The sequence below is a fragment of the Alternaria postmessia genome, assembly GCF_024291825.1.
Source record: "Alternaria postmessia strain BMP 2775 chromosome Unknown scaffold_19, whole genome shotgun sequence".
NCBI lineage: Eukaryota > Fungi > Ascomycota > Dothideomycetes > Pleosporales > Pleosporaceae > Alternaria > Alternaria postmessia.
In genome coordinates this window covers 146,862-159,387 of record NW_026260092.1, presented here as the reverse complement: position 1 = coordinate 159,387, position 12,526 = coordinate 146,862, and the positions used below count along the sequence as shown (strand labels likewise).

At 52.0% G+C, this 12,526-nt stretch overlaps 4 protein-coding genes across 4 annotated transcripts; 2 read left to right on the top strand and 2 right to left on the bottom strand.

Annotated features, from left to right (window-relative positions):
- Positions 1 to 4: 4 nt before the first annotated feature.
- On the bottom strand, positions 5 to 821 carry J4E82_004153 (uncharacterized protein; the record flags this gene model as incomplete). The annotated part of the gene is made up of 2 exons (XM_051730434.1): positions 5 to 685; positions 750 to 821. The coding sequence occupies 2 exons, from the start codon at positions 819 to 821 to the stop codon at positions 5 to 7; spliced, it is 753 nt and encodes a 250-aa protein (XP_051589773.1).
- A 1,966-nt stretch (positions 822 to 2,787) lies between these two features.
- J4E82_004152 (uncharacterized protein) lies at positions 2,788 to 3,604 on the top strand (the record flags this gene model as incomplete). The annotated part of the gene is made up of 2 exons (XM_051730433.1): positions 2,788 to 3,081; positions 3,134 to 3,604. 2 exons carry the CDS (start codon positions 2,788 to 2,790, stop codon positions 3,602 to 3,604), a joined length of 765 nt encoding a protein of 254 aa, XP_051589772.1.
- Positions 3,605 to 3,956: 352 nt separating this feature from the next.
- On the bottom strand, positions 3,957 to 10,653 carry J4E82_004151 (uncharacterized protein; the record flags this gene model as incomplete). Its single annotated transcript, XM_051730432.1, has 5 exons — positions 3,957 to 6,231; positions 6,280 to 10,175; positions 10,222 to 10,438; positions 10,488 to 10,561; positions 10,609 to 10,653. The coding sequence occupies 5 exons, from the start codon at positions 10,651 to 10,653 to the stop codon at positions 3,957 to 3,959; spliced, it is 6,507 nt and encodes a 2,168-aa protein (XP_051589771.1).
- Positions 10,654 to 11,052: 399 nt separating this feature from the next.
- On the top strand, positions 11,053 to 12,120 carry J4E82_004150 (uncharacterized protein; the record flags this gene model as incomplete). Its single annotated transcript, XM_051730431.1, has 2 exons — positions 11,053 to 11,070; positions 11,119 to 12,120. The coding sequence occupies 2 exons, from the start codon at positions 11,053 to 11,055 to the stop codon at positions 12,118 to 12,120; spliced, it is 1,020 nt and encodes a 339-aa protein (XP_051589770.1).
- Positions 12,121 to 12,526: the final 406 nt, after the last annotated feature.

Here is a 12,526-nt window from a genome sequence, read left to right as displayed (position 1 = left end):
CATCTTATGACGGAGTGTGAGCACTGGCATACCATGACAAGTAGACCAATACACTTTGAACTAGGCCCAGTGTCCTGCGGGGTTGGATAATCGTTCGATGAGCAAGTTCTGTGCGAAAGACACCATCAAGCTGCATCTGGCGTGTGTGTTCTTTCCATGATGATACCAGAATGACAGCCAGTAAGAGCATAGGTCTGTGCTCGTGCAACTGTTTAGCAGTGATCTGCGGAGGTAGCATTACGAAAGGGAACGTTGCCGATATGTTACGATACTCGTTCAACAGTACGTCAGCTTCACCTGAACATAGCATTTGTTGAACAATTTCGTGTTCAATGGGTGCTTCGGGGCGTCTTGACGGCCTAAAAAAGCCCTCAGGAGCCGGAGGAGCATCTTCACGATCACTGTATCTGTGTATGCTGCGAAGACTTTCGAGGTACTGTCGATCGACTTCAGCACTTTCTGACGCGGCCTCGGTGCTGTTCTCATGTTGCAAGGTGTTGGTCTCGAAAGATGGTGTCGGTATCCAGCTTCCGGGTGTAACGTTGATTACTCCCCGTTTCTGCCACGTCTCTGCTCTGGTTTCTCTAGGAGTCGGCTGTGATGCACTCGCAGAATCGGTCGTGAGTTCAGTCTCAGCAGCCGCGTGGACGAGTTTAGCAACGAGCCCATCGATCTTTTGTTCGACCTGCGCGATTCGGCTACCAACATTATAAGTCAAAAAGACCAATTAGGCATAGACAACGACTTACGAGGGTGCCCGCAGCTTCCTTGTCCTTCGTGGCGCTTCGGCCCAAGTACACTCTTTGCCGGCAGAAAAGCATCTTGTGGGTGGTTAGCACTTTCAGAATAGCCAGATTGGTATCATGTGGAGCGACGGCTGGGAGCACCATTGGGCTACCACGACGCTGATTGGATGGAGCACACCTTTGGCATAGTCCAATTTGGGCGCTTGGCAAACATCGCGTCTTTAGATTACGACATCGCTGACACGCTTGAGTAGTTCGCGATGTACCCGCTCTTGCAGCGGAGGGTTGTTCAGTGTCTTCCATCCGATGCGATGGCGCAGGATCGATGCAGGTGCGAAAGGAGTGCGAGTGTCATACCGAACACGGGACGGGACGAATACTAACATCCGGCCGCCGGTAGTACTGGGCGCCTTGGATGACTCATCAGCGCTAGATTACCTAGGTGGGATTCCGTTGGCCAGATGAGTAACCATGAAACTAACACAATCGTCGCACTGCATCATGCGAAACCATTCATACTGAACAACTGCTCGATATAACACTAACCCTTCTCGATCCACAACCTTTCCAACTTCTATACCATTTCCGAGTTATTTAAACATTCCCAGAGCTCACTACCTGACCATCCTGAACCTTGAAACTACTGGGGAGTTCCACTGTCATCCAAACTCAACCAGTTTCGAAATGTAAATTTGACGCCAAACGCAGCCCGTACCAAATCGTCGCTCCAATCGCGATGAGGTTCAGATGTATGCTCATTGCATGAGTCCTAGAGAAAGCTCGATTGAGACTCTTCATATCGTCGCTCATGGTTCCCTTGAGCTGTGCTTTGTTGTCACGAGTTGCTAGTTCATGCATCAGCCATCAAATGTTGATTTGAGCGCGCTGTAATGCCTACATTGGTGGACCCTTTCAATCATCAAAGCTTGTGTCCTGGGGCCAAAAACGACCAAATTGAACCCTGCAGTGACCCCAGCAATGGCGAAAGCTATCCAATCTCCTCTCTTTTGGAATATCGAAATCGGCCCATGAGGCGGAAATGTCGCCGCAACGATGAGCAGAAGGATTGATTGGCTTTGGAAGTATATCGGAAAGACACGTTTTTGCAAAGTCGTAAAAGCTGATCTGGGGAGAGCTTGATAAGCGACCTTGGTCATTACGAAACTTTGATACAGCTCGGTCCCAAGCAGTGTGGAGTAAGCTAGAAGATGTGCAGGCGGGAGGATGGACGAGAAAAGCCCAGGCAAAGCTTGTACAGCGGCGCCCATTTGGTTTTCGAGAGGCATCGTGTTTGATTCAAAAGACATTATAGAGAGTAGTCTTCCTGGCGGCACCCGCAAATCTTTGAATTGCGCTGCCGCCTAGCAGGTCGGACTTGATCGGAGGTGGTGTAGCATTTGCATCCGTGCCGGTGGGACTTGGAACAAACCTGTGTGCGTTTCCTCGCACAGCTGGAGTTCCTGCAGTTGGTGTATCCAAATTACCGACTGTTTTCCTATTCTCGTCTCCATCTTGAATCGTTGTTCCACACAGCTTTTGAAAGCGTGGATGCCTTGCATCGATCAAGGCCACTTTCGAGACTTTCTGCCTGGCCGGCTATCGAAGGTTTAACCGCTATACAATAGTATGTGATAATCTTGCACTGCTAGTTACACCATGCGACATCAGTGTATGGAGTTTGAGGATGTTCTGCCCATGACGCTACGAACGTCCTCGGGCCACATTACCGCGAGGTGCCTGACGATTAGCGGCGCACCCCGCAACTCCCTCCCCATCTACTCCAGCTTCACGGGGATCTACAACCACCACCCGGCTTCTGGAATTCCTTCCGCGCATCACGAGCGCTTGTAGAGCTGCTTCAGGCAAAGCGAAGATGCAATATCGTAACGCAAATTTGGAAGATCTATGTCATCCATTCCGCCGGCTTCATGGCTGAGCATGGATAGCTGTCGCCCTGCTAACAACGTACTTATGTACCAGTTCAAGCTCACTTTATAGGGCTCATTTCAAGGTCACCCAAAATCAATCGCAAACATTCATCATGCGCGTAACACCTTTCTCTCTCCTTCCCCTTGCTCTTGCAGCACCGGTGGTCATCTCCAGGCAAGTCGAGAAGCCCATATATTGGCTGCTGGCCGGCGACTCAACAACAGCAACCAACGGCGGATGGGGTGACGAGTTTCTTTCCAAAACTGTTGCGGCTGGCTCATCAGGGCACAACTACGGGCACAGCGGCGCCACAACGCGATCCTTCCGTGCCGGCGGCGATTTGGCCAGCGTCACCAAAGACATCGGCACATACAAGGAGGACTACAACGTCTACGTGACGATTCAGGTATGCCAGTATAAGAAGAAAGGTGGAGAATGCATAATTGACACCACGATAGTTCGGCCACAATGACCAAAAACCCACCTCCGGAGTCTCCCTAACAGACTACCGCAATAACCTCGCGACCTTTGCTTCCGAAGTCGAACAAGCAGGTGCCACGCCCATCCTCGTAACTCCCCTAACGCGCCGCACATTCAACACCACAACAAAACGCGTCATCGAGAACCTGTCCAACGAAACCGCAATCACACTAGATGTAGCTCAGTCCAACGACTTGCACGTCATCGATCTTAACAAGGCGTCGACCGCCTACGTGAACGCGATTGGTCAGAAAGGGGCAGATACCTACAACTGGGGTGAGAATGGCACAACCGGGATGGATCGGACACATCTGAACCCATGGGGTGAGGTCGTGTTTGCGCGCATGGTCAGCGATTTATTGGTGGCCAAGTACGAGGATGAGTTTGCGGCATACACAGTCGCGAATGAGACTTTGAGTGGGCTGATTAGAGACGGCAAGGTGGCATAGGTGGTCGCTAGTTGATACATTCCTATAACAAGCAAAAAACTATCAATGGCCATGTTCCCAGCTCCAGGTTACGGACATCTTGCCGTAGCAATATGTCTGTTCATTCGTTATCGTGTCTCGTAGTGAGATGGCTTTGAAATAACCACGCCCTTATTGAAAGCAGGCGTGGGTAGACCTATAATCGTTGATTCGGTCTTCTCTTCCTTCTTTCCCTTTCCTCGTCATCATCTCCTCAATGAGATCGTCCAGAACTTCTCTAGAGTTCCTCTGCTAGATGTTATGCCACCAGTACCAACGGACACGATACGACGCCTTAAATCGCCTAAACAAACCCCCAAACATTAATCACTCCTCATCCATACCCCGACCCATCGTACCCGCCACTGGCCCACCTCCTCCCTTGCGCCTCACCCTGACCGTGCGCATTGCCGAACGTGCTTGTACTCGAGTTGGGTGTGTCCCAGGGTGCCGGCTGGCTACCAGTGTTCGTGTACTGGCTACTCTGAAACGAGGTCGTCGATGAGGCTGGACTTTGGTGTGGGTAGGGTACATAGGATTGCTGCACCGGATGTGGAGGTGGTGGGGGCGAGGTGTGGGGTGAATAATGCTGTTGCGGTGGCTGCGGTGGTCCTTGGTACATCCATTGCTGTGGCTGAACGAAGTGCTGCGACTGTCGCTGTGGCATCGGCGGTGGGTAGGATTGGTTCGGAGCTCCAAAGTAGCTGTCTTGCGGAGCCGCCATGGGAGGTGTTCCGTATTGAGGTGGTGAGGACACAACTTGTTGGCTAGGCGTAGCATAGTCATGCTGTGAAATTGATTGATCCAGGGGTGGCATGTAAGCCGATTGCCGCTGTTGATGGTACCGGCTGAGCGCTTCCAAGTTGGCGACTGACTTGCGGTTGACAGCCTTACTTTGTCTTTTGAGTCCGTTATCCGCGCTTGCCTTCCTATTAGGTTGAGGCACGCTAGGTATCGATCCGGCTGAGTTGTGTCTTTCTGATACTAGAGACGAGGCCGAGTATTGCCGTTGTCGGTGCTCCATGGGTGATCGCATCCGCTCAGGCGTTGATGATGGCGACTGCGTTTTGCCTTGAGCAAATAACGGGGCAGGATAGCCAGCATAAGATGGAACTGGAGGTGGAGAGCTTGCGTTGGTAGTATGAGTTGGAGCCTCTACATTACCTGGCCTGAGGTGGAAAGGCAGACTCCAAGGCTCTTGAGGGTGCTGGCTGTAGGCAGAATCGGACTTCATCGCATAGTCGTGCACGCTAGAAGGGCGTTGATCCGCCGTCGAAGGCAATGGCGGTACAGGAGGACGGCGGTTGATTCCAACGCTGAGACTCGCTGGAACCTCTCGGCGCTTCACGGTTCTGAAGCGCTTCACCGTCGGGTAACGTTTGCAGCGGTCCTGTGCGTCTTTCAATAGTTTCCGTATCTTCACCTCTTCAGACAACTCTTCTTCCAGTTCCAGGTCGGTGACGCTGCCTTCGTCGGTCTTTCCCGACACGGAGACACCATCGGCCTCCCATTCGTCATCCTCGTCATCTTCTTCATCCTCCTCGTCGGAGTCTTCGTCGTCCTCTCCATCATCATCCTCCAAATCTGAGTTAAGTCCCTCCTCTTCTGGGGCATCAAGTGCTTCAGTCGCCAATCCTCTAATCGGATGCCGGGTGTATACGTTAGCACCTTCCTTCAACAGAGCGTCAACGCAAGCCGATTGACGATAGGCACAGGCTTCGACGAGAGCTTCGTCCAGTAAGTGGTCTGGAGGCTTCATCGCAAGGAATTTCTCAAGGATGGCTTTGTTCCCTCTGATGGAAGCCGCGGCGATGGCACTTCGATACATCCCCCCTTGAACCCGGAAGTCTGCCCCAGCATCTAGCAGCTTGACGACCACGTCAATGCGGCTAAAGTAAGAGGCAGCTATAAGAGCAGTATGGTATTTGCCCGCGTGGTGGTTGACAAGTTCGGGAGCCCGATCAAGCAGTTCGTCGATGATGGTCATATCGGCCTTCATTGCTGCTGTTTGGAGAGCATCTCCATACTTGCCTCCTTTGGCATGCACATCGGCTCCATGTTCTATGAGTAACCGCATCACATCCAAGTCGTTTCCACGAACTGCAGCAGCTACAGTTGACCCAAGCAGGCCTCCTAGCGCTGACGCATTAGCACCGTTGTCGAGTAAGCGCTGAACGACTGTTATATCGCCAGACTGAGCAGCGGCTAGGATGGGGAATCCGTGTAAGCCACCGCTGGCGTTCACATCAGCGTGGTGCTTGATGAGCAGCTTGACGATCTTTTCAAATCCACCGGCAGCGGCAGCAGATAGTGCGTTGCCGAACCTTCCATTGGCTGGCCGGATATTGACAGCAGCACCATGCTTTAACAACTCCCGGACAATTTCGAAAGATCCAGCAGCACAGGCAGCCTGTAGTGCTGTACCATACTCGCCAGATATGGGCTCGGTAATGGTGATATCGGCACCAGCCTTTAACAAAACGCGGACGCTTTCCATATCCTCCGCCCATGCAGCGGCTTGTAGTGGTGTTCCATACGGACCTCCAACGGCATTGACGTTCGCTCCAGCATCAAGTAGAACCTCACAACAGTCCTCATCGCCTTCAGCACTGGGAACAGATTAGTATCTCTTATGTAGCAGGAGTAGTTGGACATACGCTGCAGCATGAAGGGCCGTGCCGTACTTCTCGCTTGAGATGTGTACGTCGGCCTCGTGGTCGATAAGGAATCTCAAACCATCCGCATCACATGAATCTGCACAATTAATCAAGGCTGTCGTGCCTCTGGCGCAGGCTGCGTTGATATCTGCAACGTTCTTCAAGACCAGCTCCAAATCTTCAGTAAGCAGAGTAGACGCCGCCAGTGAGATTACTGGCCAATTATCTTCTCCTCCTCGTACGTTGACGTGAGCGCCATGTTCGAGCAAAATTCTAGTCGCATTGCTATCGCCTTGCTCGACAGCGGCAATGATGGCATACGAGAAGTGCCCGCCAAAACCATTTACGTCGGCTCCTTCTTTGATCAGAAGACGAATCGTCTCTTCATTGCCAGTGTGAACAGCGGCTTGCAATTCGTTGCCATAGTAGCCGATGGGCTCAGTATTTAGTTGAGCCCCGTTATCGAGTAGTAGCTGAACGCTGTCAGCATCGCCGTACCATGCAGCGGCTTGAAGGCATGTGCCATAATCTCCGCCGCGTTTGTTCACGTTTGCACCCTTAGCGAGGAGAGCTTTCATGATGTCGGTTGTACCATCGTATGCACTAGCGGCCAATGCAAACCCGTAGGTTGGACCTTCCGTGTCCGGGTCGGCGCCGAAGTCTAGAAGCAGCTCCACAGTATCGACATGCTCGTTGTCGGTGGCCTGGTATAGCGCTTCATCCAGTTGCGCTTGATCGATACCCTTTGGATAGAGTAGCTTGAGCACTTCCGTCCGACCATAGAACGCTGCCAAAGAGAAAGCTCTCTGGTACCGAATAGTAAGTGTCGACAGTTCGGATTCCTTGTCCAGGATGGCCTTGACAATGGGGGCGTAGCCTCGTTGCGCAGCGGCTTGCAGTGCCTGTTCGAGCACAAGAACCCGTTCTTCTTTTTCAAGCAGGACCTGGAAAACTTCCAGATGATTGTATGTAGCAGCAGCACTCAAAAAGCTTCCATACGTCTTCATTGGACGGTTAGGGCTCCACGAATGCGACAACAGGAGCCGGACTACATCGGCATGCCCACGACGAGCGGCTGCACCAAGTGCAGATCCATAGAGATAATCCTCATTAGGATCAACATCGGCGCCCTTCTCGATGAGGAGACGAACGGCTTCGGTATTGCCTGAAAACGCGGCAATGTTTAGCGCTCGTCGACCAGGTCCACCAATGACGTTGACGTCTGCGTTACGGCCCAACAAAAGCTTCACGATGCTGTTTTCAAGATTGCCAGCTGCCGCATAGAGCGCCGTTCCTTGATCGGGAGTTGTTGCATTGATGTCGGCATCGCGGTCGAGTAATGTGCTGACGATGTCGTAGTGACCATTGGACGATGCAGCGTGGAGCGCAGTCGGGTTAGCATTGCTGCTCGAGAAATCAACTTCGGCACCTGCTCCAAGTAACGCATTAACAACCTCGTCGCAGCCACTCTCGCATGCGTAGTACAGGGGCTGGAATCCTAACGAGTCTTGTGCATGAACTTCAGACGTTCCCTGATGATCTAAAATGTGGTCGACTAGGGCTGGGAATTCGAGGATCACAGCGACGTGGAGTGGTGACACGTCTTTCTGATCTGTCATGTTATGAACATCCTCTATGGTCTTCCACCATCTTTGGCGAGCATCTGAGCCTTGCCGCCAGAATGAATGGTCAAAGTCGATCTCCTCGAGGACGTCCGGTGGGGCTCTCTTCGCATGCTCCACCCAATACCGAACAGGATATCGTAGATCCACATCTAGCATGCCTTCATCTTCATCCTCTTCCACATCAGAAGATGCATCATTGTCCTCGGTGGTATCTTCTTCTTCGCTTTGTTCGCTCGCGTCGTCCTGTACTGATCTGCTGTCAGCATCGGCTGGATCTGGCACTTCTTCCTCTCCTACATCGGGCTGTTCTACTAGCTCTTCTTGCTCTTCATCATGTTCTGAGGTGTCTTGGTTTTCGATGGCTTGATGAATATACTCCAATGATCGTAAGGCGATAATACCGTGCTGCACATCGTCGAGGTCCAGAGACAGGTCGTTCTTTGCATACTTTCGGAGATGCTCTTGTGCAGAGATGTCGATCCACTCTACGGTGCTGTTGTCTAGATCCCAGTCGTTGCCTCTCAACGTAAAGAAAGCACCACAGCGTCTTATGTAAGCTTTGAGTTCTTCTAGATCATCCCGATCTTCCGAAGGCAGGCCAGCCATGACAGCCAGCTCACGCATCGTCGGCGCCACGTACGCCAAAACCCTGCAACGCAAGATCTCTTTCGTGTATTCGTAACCCTCAGCTTGCGGGTTCAGAACGCGCTTTCGCACGTGCTCGAACATATCCGTCAAACCATATGGAAAAGACTCTAGCAGTTTCCGAATCTCTGCGTGTTGAGTATGACCGGAACTCCAAGCATTCTTGACTTCCTGTATTACTAGGCTGACATAGATCCAATTGTCTTCCGCGCGCGAGTAGATATGTCGCTTCACGAAGTATGCCAGAGATGACGGAAGCTCGAGTTCATCGACACTGACAGATATGTTTGCTTTGAGATCGTCGCTGATATGCGCGGAGTTCTCCGCACTGCTCAAGTTAATCTCTAGCGATCTCGGTCTCAAGCAATTTTCGATGTTTCGTCGGCCGCTACGATTTAGCAGCAGCCATTTGATAGTTTGGGTATCTTCTGCATCCTTTGTAGCAGCCTCGGTGTCCAAGGTCTCGGTCATGTACTGCAGGAACTGCACCAAAGATTCTTCTGCAAGCTGTTCCACTCCATAGACTGTAATAAAAACATTGGTGCGAGATAGATCCTTTGCCATTTTGTGTAGTGCCACCCACAATGCCGGCACCTTGAGTATCTCCTCGGCATCGAAGCTCTGCTTCCCAGCGTCTTTGCTGCTGCGAGAATCTGAGAGTAGATGCCGTGCAAGATCCTGGTCCAGATCGATCATCTGTCGAACAATCATCTGAAGCAAGCTTTTCAGTGATCGTCTCATCGTATCGCCTTGGTCGCAAAAGAAGGATATGATCATGGCCTTTTTACCGGGAGATTGTCCGAGGTATTCAAGGGCAGAAGTGGCAATCGCGCCTTGACCGGTACCAGCCTTTCCGTGAATCCACAAGATAGGATGTGCAGACGAGGTCTTCCAAGTCTGGAAGCTGTCGATTTCGAGCACGGAAGACGGTTTTGTGCCCTTCGCCCCTCTGTAAGTACCCTTTACAGCTGCGTCTACGTCGGCAAAGCCTTTGCTTAGAACATCCATCATGCTATGGTATGTGCGATCATCGACCTGAGCCTGTCGAAGCATGTTTTGACGGGTTTTGATGATGCTGTCTGCCTTGTTGGCTGTTTCACGGAGCTCATCAGAAACGGCAGTGAAATTCCCATCCTTTGGCCCGGGAAATTTATTAAGTTGGAAATGATCCGACATAAGAGACATGTGATCGAACGACTCGATTGTTGCGGAAGACTGGTCAACGATACGCTCCTTGCTCTTCAGCCATGAGATTCCTTTGACAAGGTAGTTGACCAGGTCGCTATCATTCTCCTCCCAGAAGCAGAATAGCCGAAACTGGGCTTCTCTTGCCATATAAGAGAACTCCGTGAGGAGACTGCGCAGAATCTCGGAATCTTTCTCTAGAACCTTGAGTAGGCTTGATGGCGTGCCCCAGCCGGCGACCTCAGCCATGGATGCTAGAACCATTGCTTTGGACTGGCTGGATGTGCCGTGAAAAGGAGTACCGAGGAAGAAACATCCTGCAATCCAGGGATATACGTTGGGGAAGTCTTTCTGGCGTGATCTTGACATAAGTAAGGCCTTTTCAAGGATGATGCCGCCCAGACAGTGCGAGACGAAGATGATTGGCGTCTTAGCGTCTTCCTTTGAGGTGTTAGAAGGTAGTCGTGGCGATAGCATGCTCACCTACTCTAGATCGGTCGAGTCCGTGTAGTAGCTTGGTTGCGACATTGTCGATGCGCTCGTCAACAGATCCCTTTCCGAACCACTGTGACTGATATTGGAACACGCTGATCTTGGCATGCGGTATCTTCTTGGGCAGCATGTTCGCATCACGTAGCCAATGCACTTTGTTCTTCTTCCATGTATATTCCGGATCTGCTCCTAGCCCTGGAATAGCAATGATCCTCGAAGATATTAGTTTTGGTCTTTCGTCCCCAGCTTTTGACCACCTACTCGAGTTTGATCGAGGCCTTTGATGATGCCTGCTCATCGCTGGGATAGAGGACGTTCAGTCCGGGGTTGAACGACTGCGCTCGTTAATGGGTGGAAAATCGCGGATGAGCATAACACTGACCTGCGCGTCGAATTTTGAATGCTGGACCTTCGTGGCCGAAGCCATCGCGAATTGTGGTGTTGCAGCAGAACTGCGCTGCAAACTGAAAGTTGGTGGCTATCGGGTACGTTTGAACCATTGCCAAAGGAATACTTTCAGGGTCGGTCTGTAGAACGTTGCGCTCCCGCGCATGGCTTTGCCCCTGCATCCAGGCTTCGCTCGCGCCTTTGGGGGCCAAATATATTGGGGGCCAAAATTACCAAAAACAGAAATATGGAGCGGATGTGTCAGCCAGGCGTACAGCCCCCTGGTCACAACCGTATTGGTGGCAGATTATCGAGCGCTCGGGGCTGTTGGCAATGGGGCGGGACCGGGGCGGAGGCTCGCGAATCCGCTTAGGCGACCAACGCAGGTCTTCATCTCGCCATCGCAGTCCTTCTCCACGACTTAGATGTCGTTTTCATGATGATTGACTCCTTCGAGGTCAGTAGCAACCTTAAGGGTCTCCGTTAACACACTAATTTCGTATAGCAGTCGATCAAGTACCCAGTGCCTTTCCGGACGGCGCCGCTAAGGACTGAAAGTTTGGATGGTGGGTCAAAATCGAAAGTTCCATTATTGCCAGCGACGTTCCGGAGGAACTACAAGATCGAGCGCATCGACAACAACATCGGTGCATTTCTGGATGTCGAGCTAAATGTCCGCCGTTTGAACGAGGTTCACGAATGGCTCTGGCTGGTGGGTCTGCCAACCGCGCCGCGGCCTCTTCATTATCAAGTGGTGAAGAAAAGAGAGATTATTGTGACAGAGCAGTTGGACCTGCACCTTGTTTGGTCGTCGGCGCCTTCGTCGTTGATTCTTCTCAAACCGCTGCCTCGCTTCCTCTTTTGCCCAGACTTCTGGACTGAGCAGATTTGCCCACGTCGGCACCTGTACGAGACTGCACTGGGATTTTTACTGTCGTATGTCGCGCTCATCGAAAGAGAAGTCGACTACAACTTGGCCATCTACCATGGTCTCATTCCCAAGGAGATTACTTGGTCTGCATGGCTGACGCTCGTTGACGAGGTCGTTCGCGCCTCTGTACAGGTGCACACGATCGACGCGTCGACTACATCGTCTGTAGATTCCCTTGAAGCGCGTCCGGTCGTGAACCAGCGCTTCAACTACGGGGAGTTGCGCCTCGGGCGGCTGAACTGGATATACCGCCTGACCATGGGCAAGTTTCGCGGGTACCTTAGTGGCTGCACGACGTACGGGGCTTTCATGCGTGACAACGTCAACAGTCTCATCACGCTGTTCGCATACACTACCATTGTGCTCTCCGCGATGCAGGTCGGGCTTGCGACAGAGCCTCTTGCAAACGATTACTCCTTCGGCATGGCTTCATATGTTTTCTCGATCTTTTCTATCCTGGCACCATTAGCATGTATCGTAGCGATACTGGGCGTCATAGCCATAATGTTCCTCATCAATCTGGTGCATACGCTGACGATTCGGGGAAAGAAGCGGCGTCAAGGTGTCAAAGTGTGAGGGTGCCGGTTCGGAGTGGGCGGGCAGGAAGGCTGAACGCGAAACGCGCTGCAAACAATGACGCGCCGCGGGCCGACAGCCTGGACTTCCCCACCAAACCTCACCACGCCTTCAGCACTCATCAACACCACCACCCTGGACTTTCTGTGGCAGTTAGTTTACGGTTACTCGTCAGCCCACGATGACACCCAGGCAAGCGCTTAGTATGCGCACGAATGATCGAACAAAGACCGCGGATGACGCACAAATATCGCGATGATACCCTTGAAAGCACCCAGGCCTCACGGATATCACCAATGTCTCCTACAACGTCTAGTTGCGATGATCTGGGGTATCCGTCAATGGTACATCGGAGACCATACCTTCACATCACTAACGATCATATCTGCTTTTCAGGTTACTCACC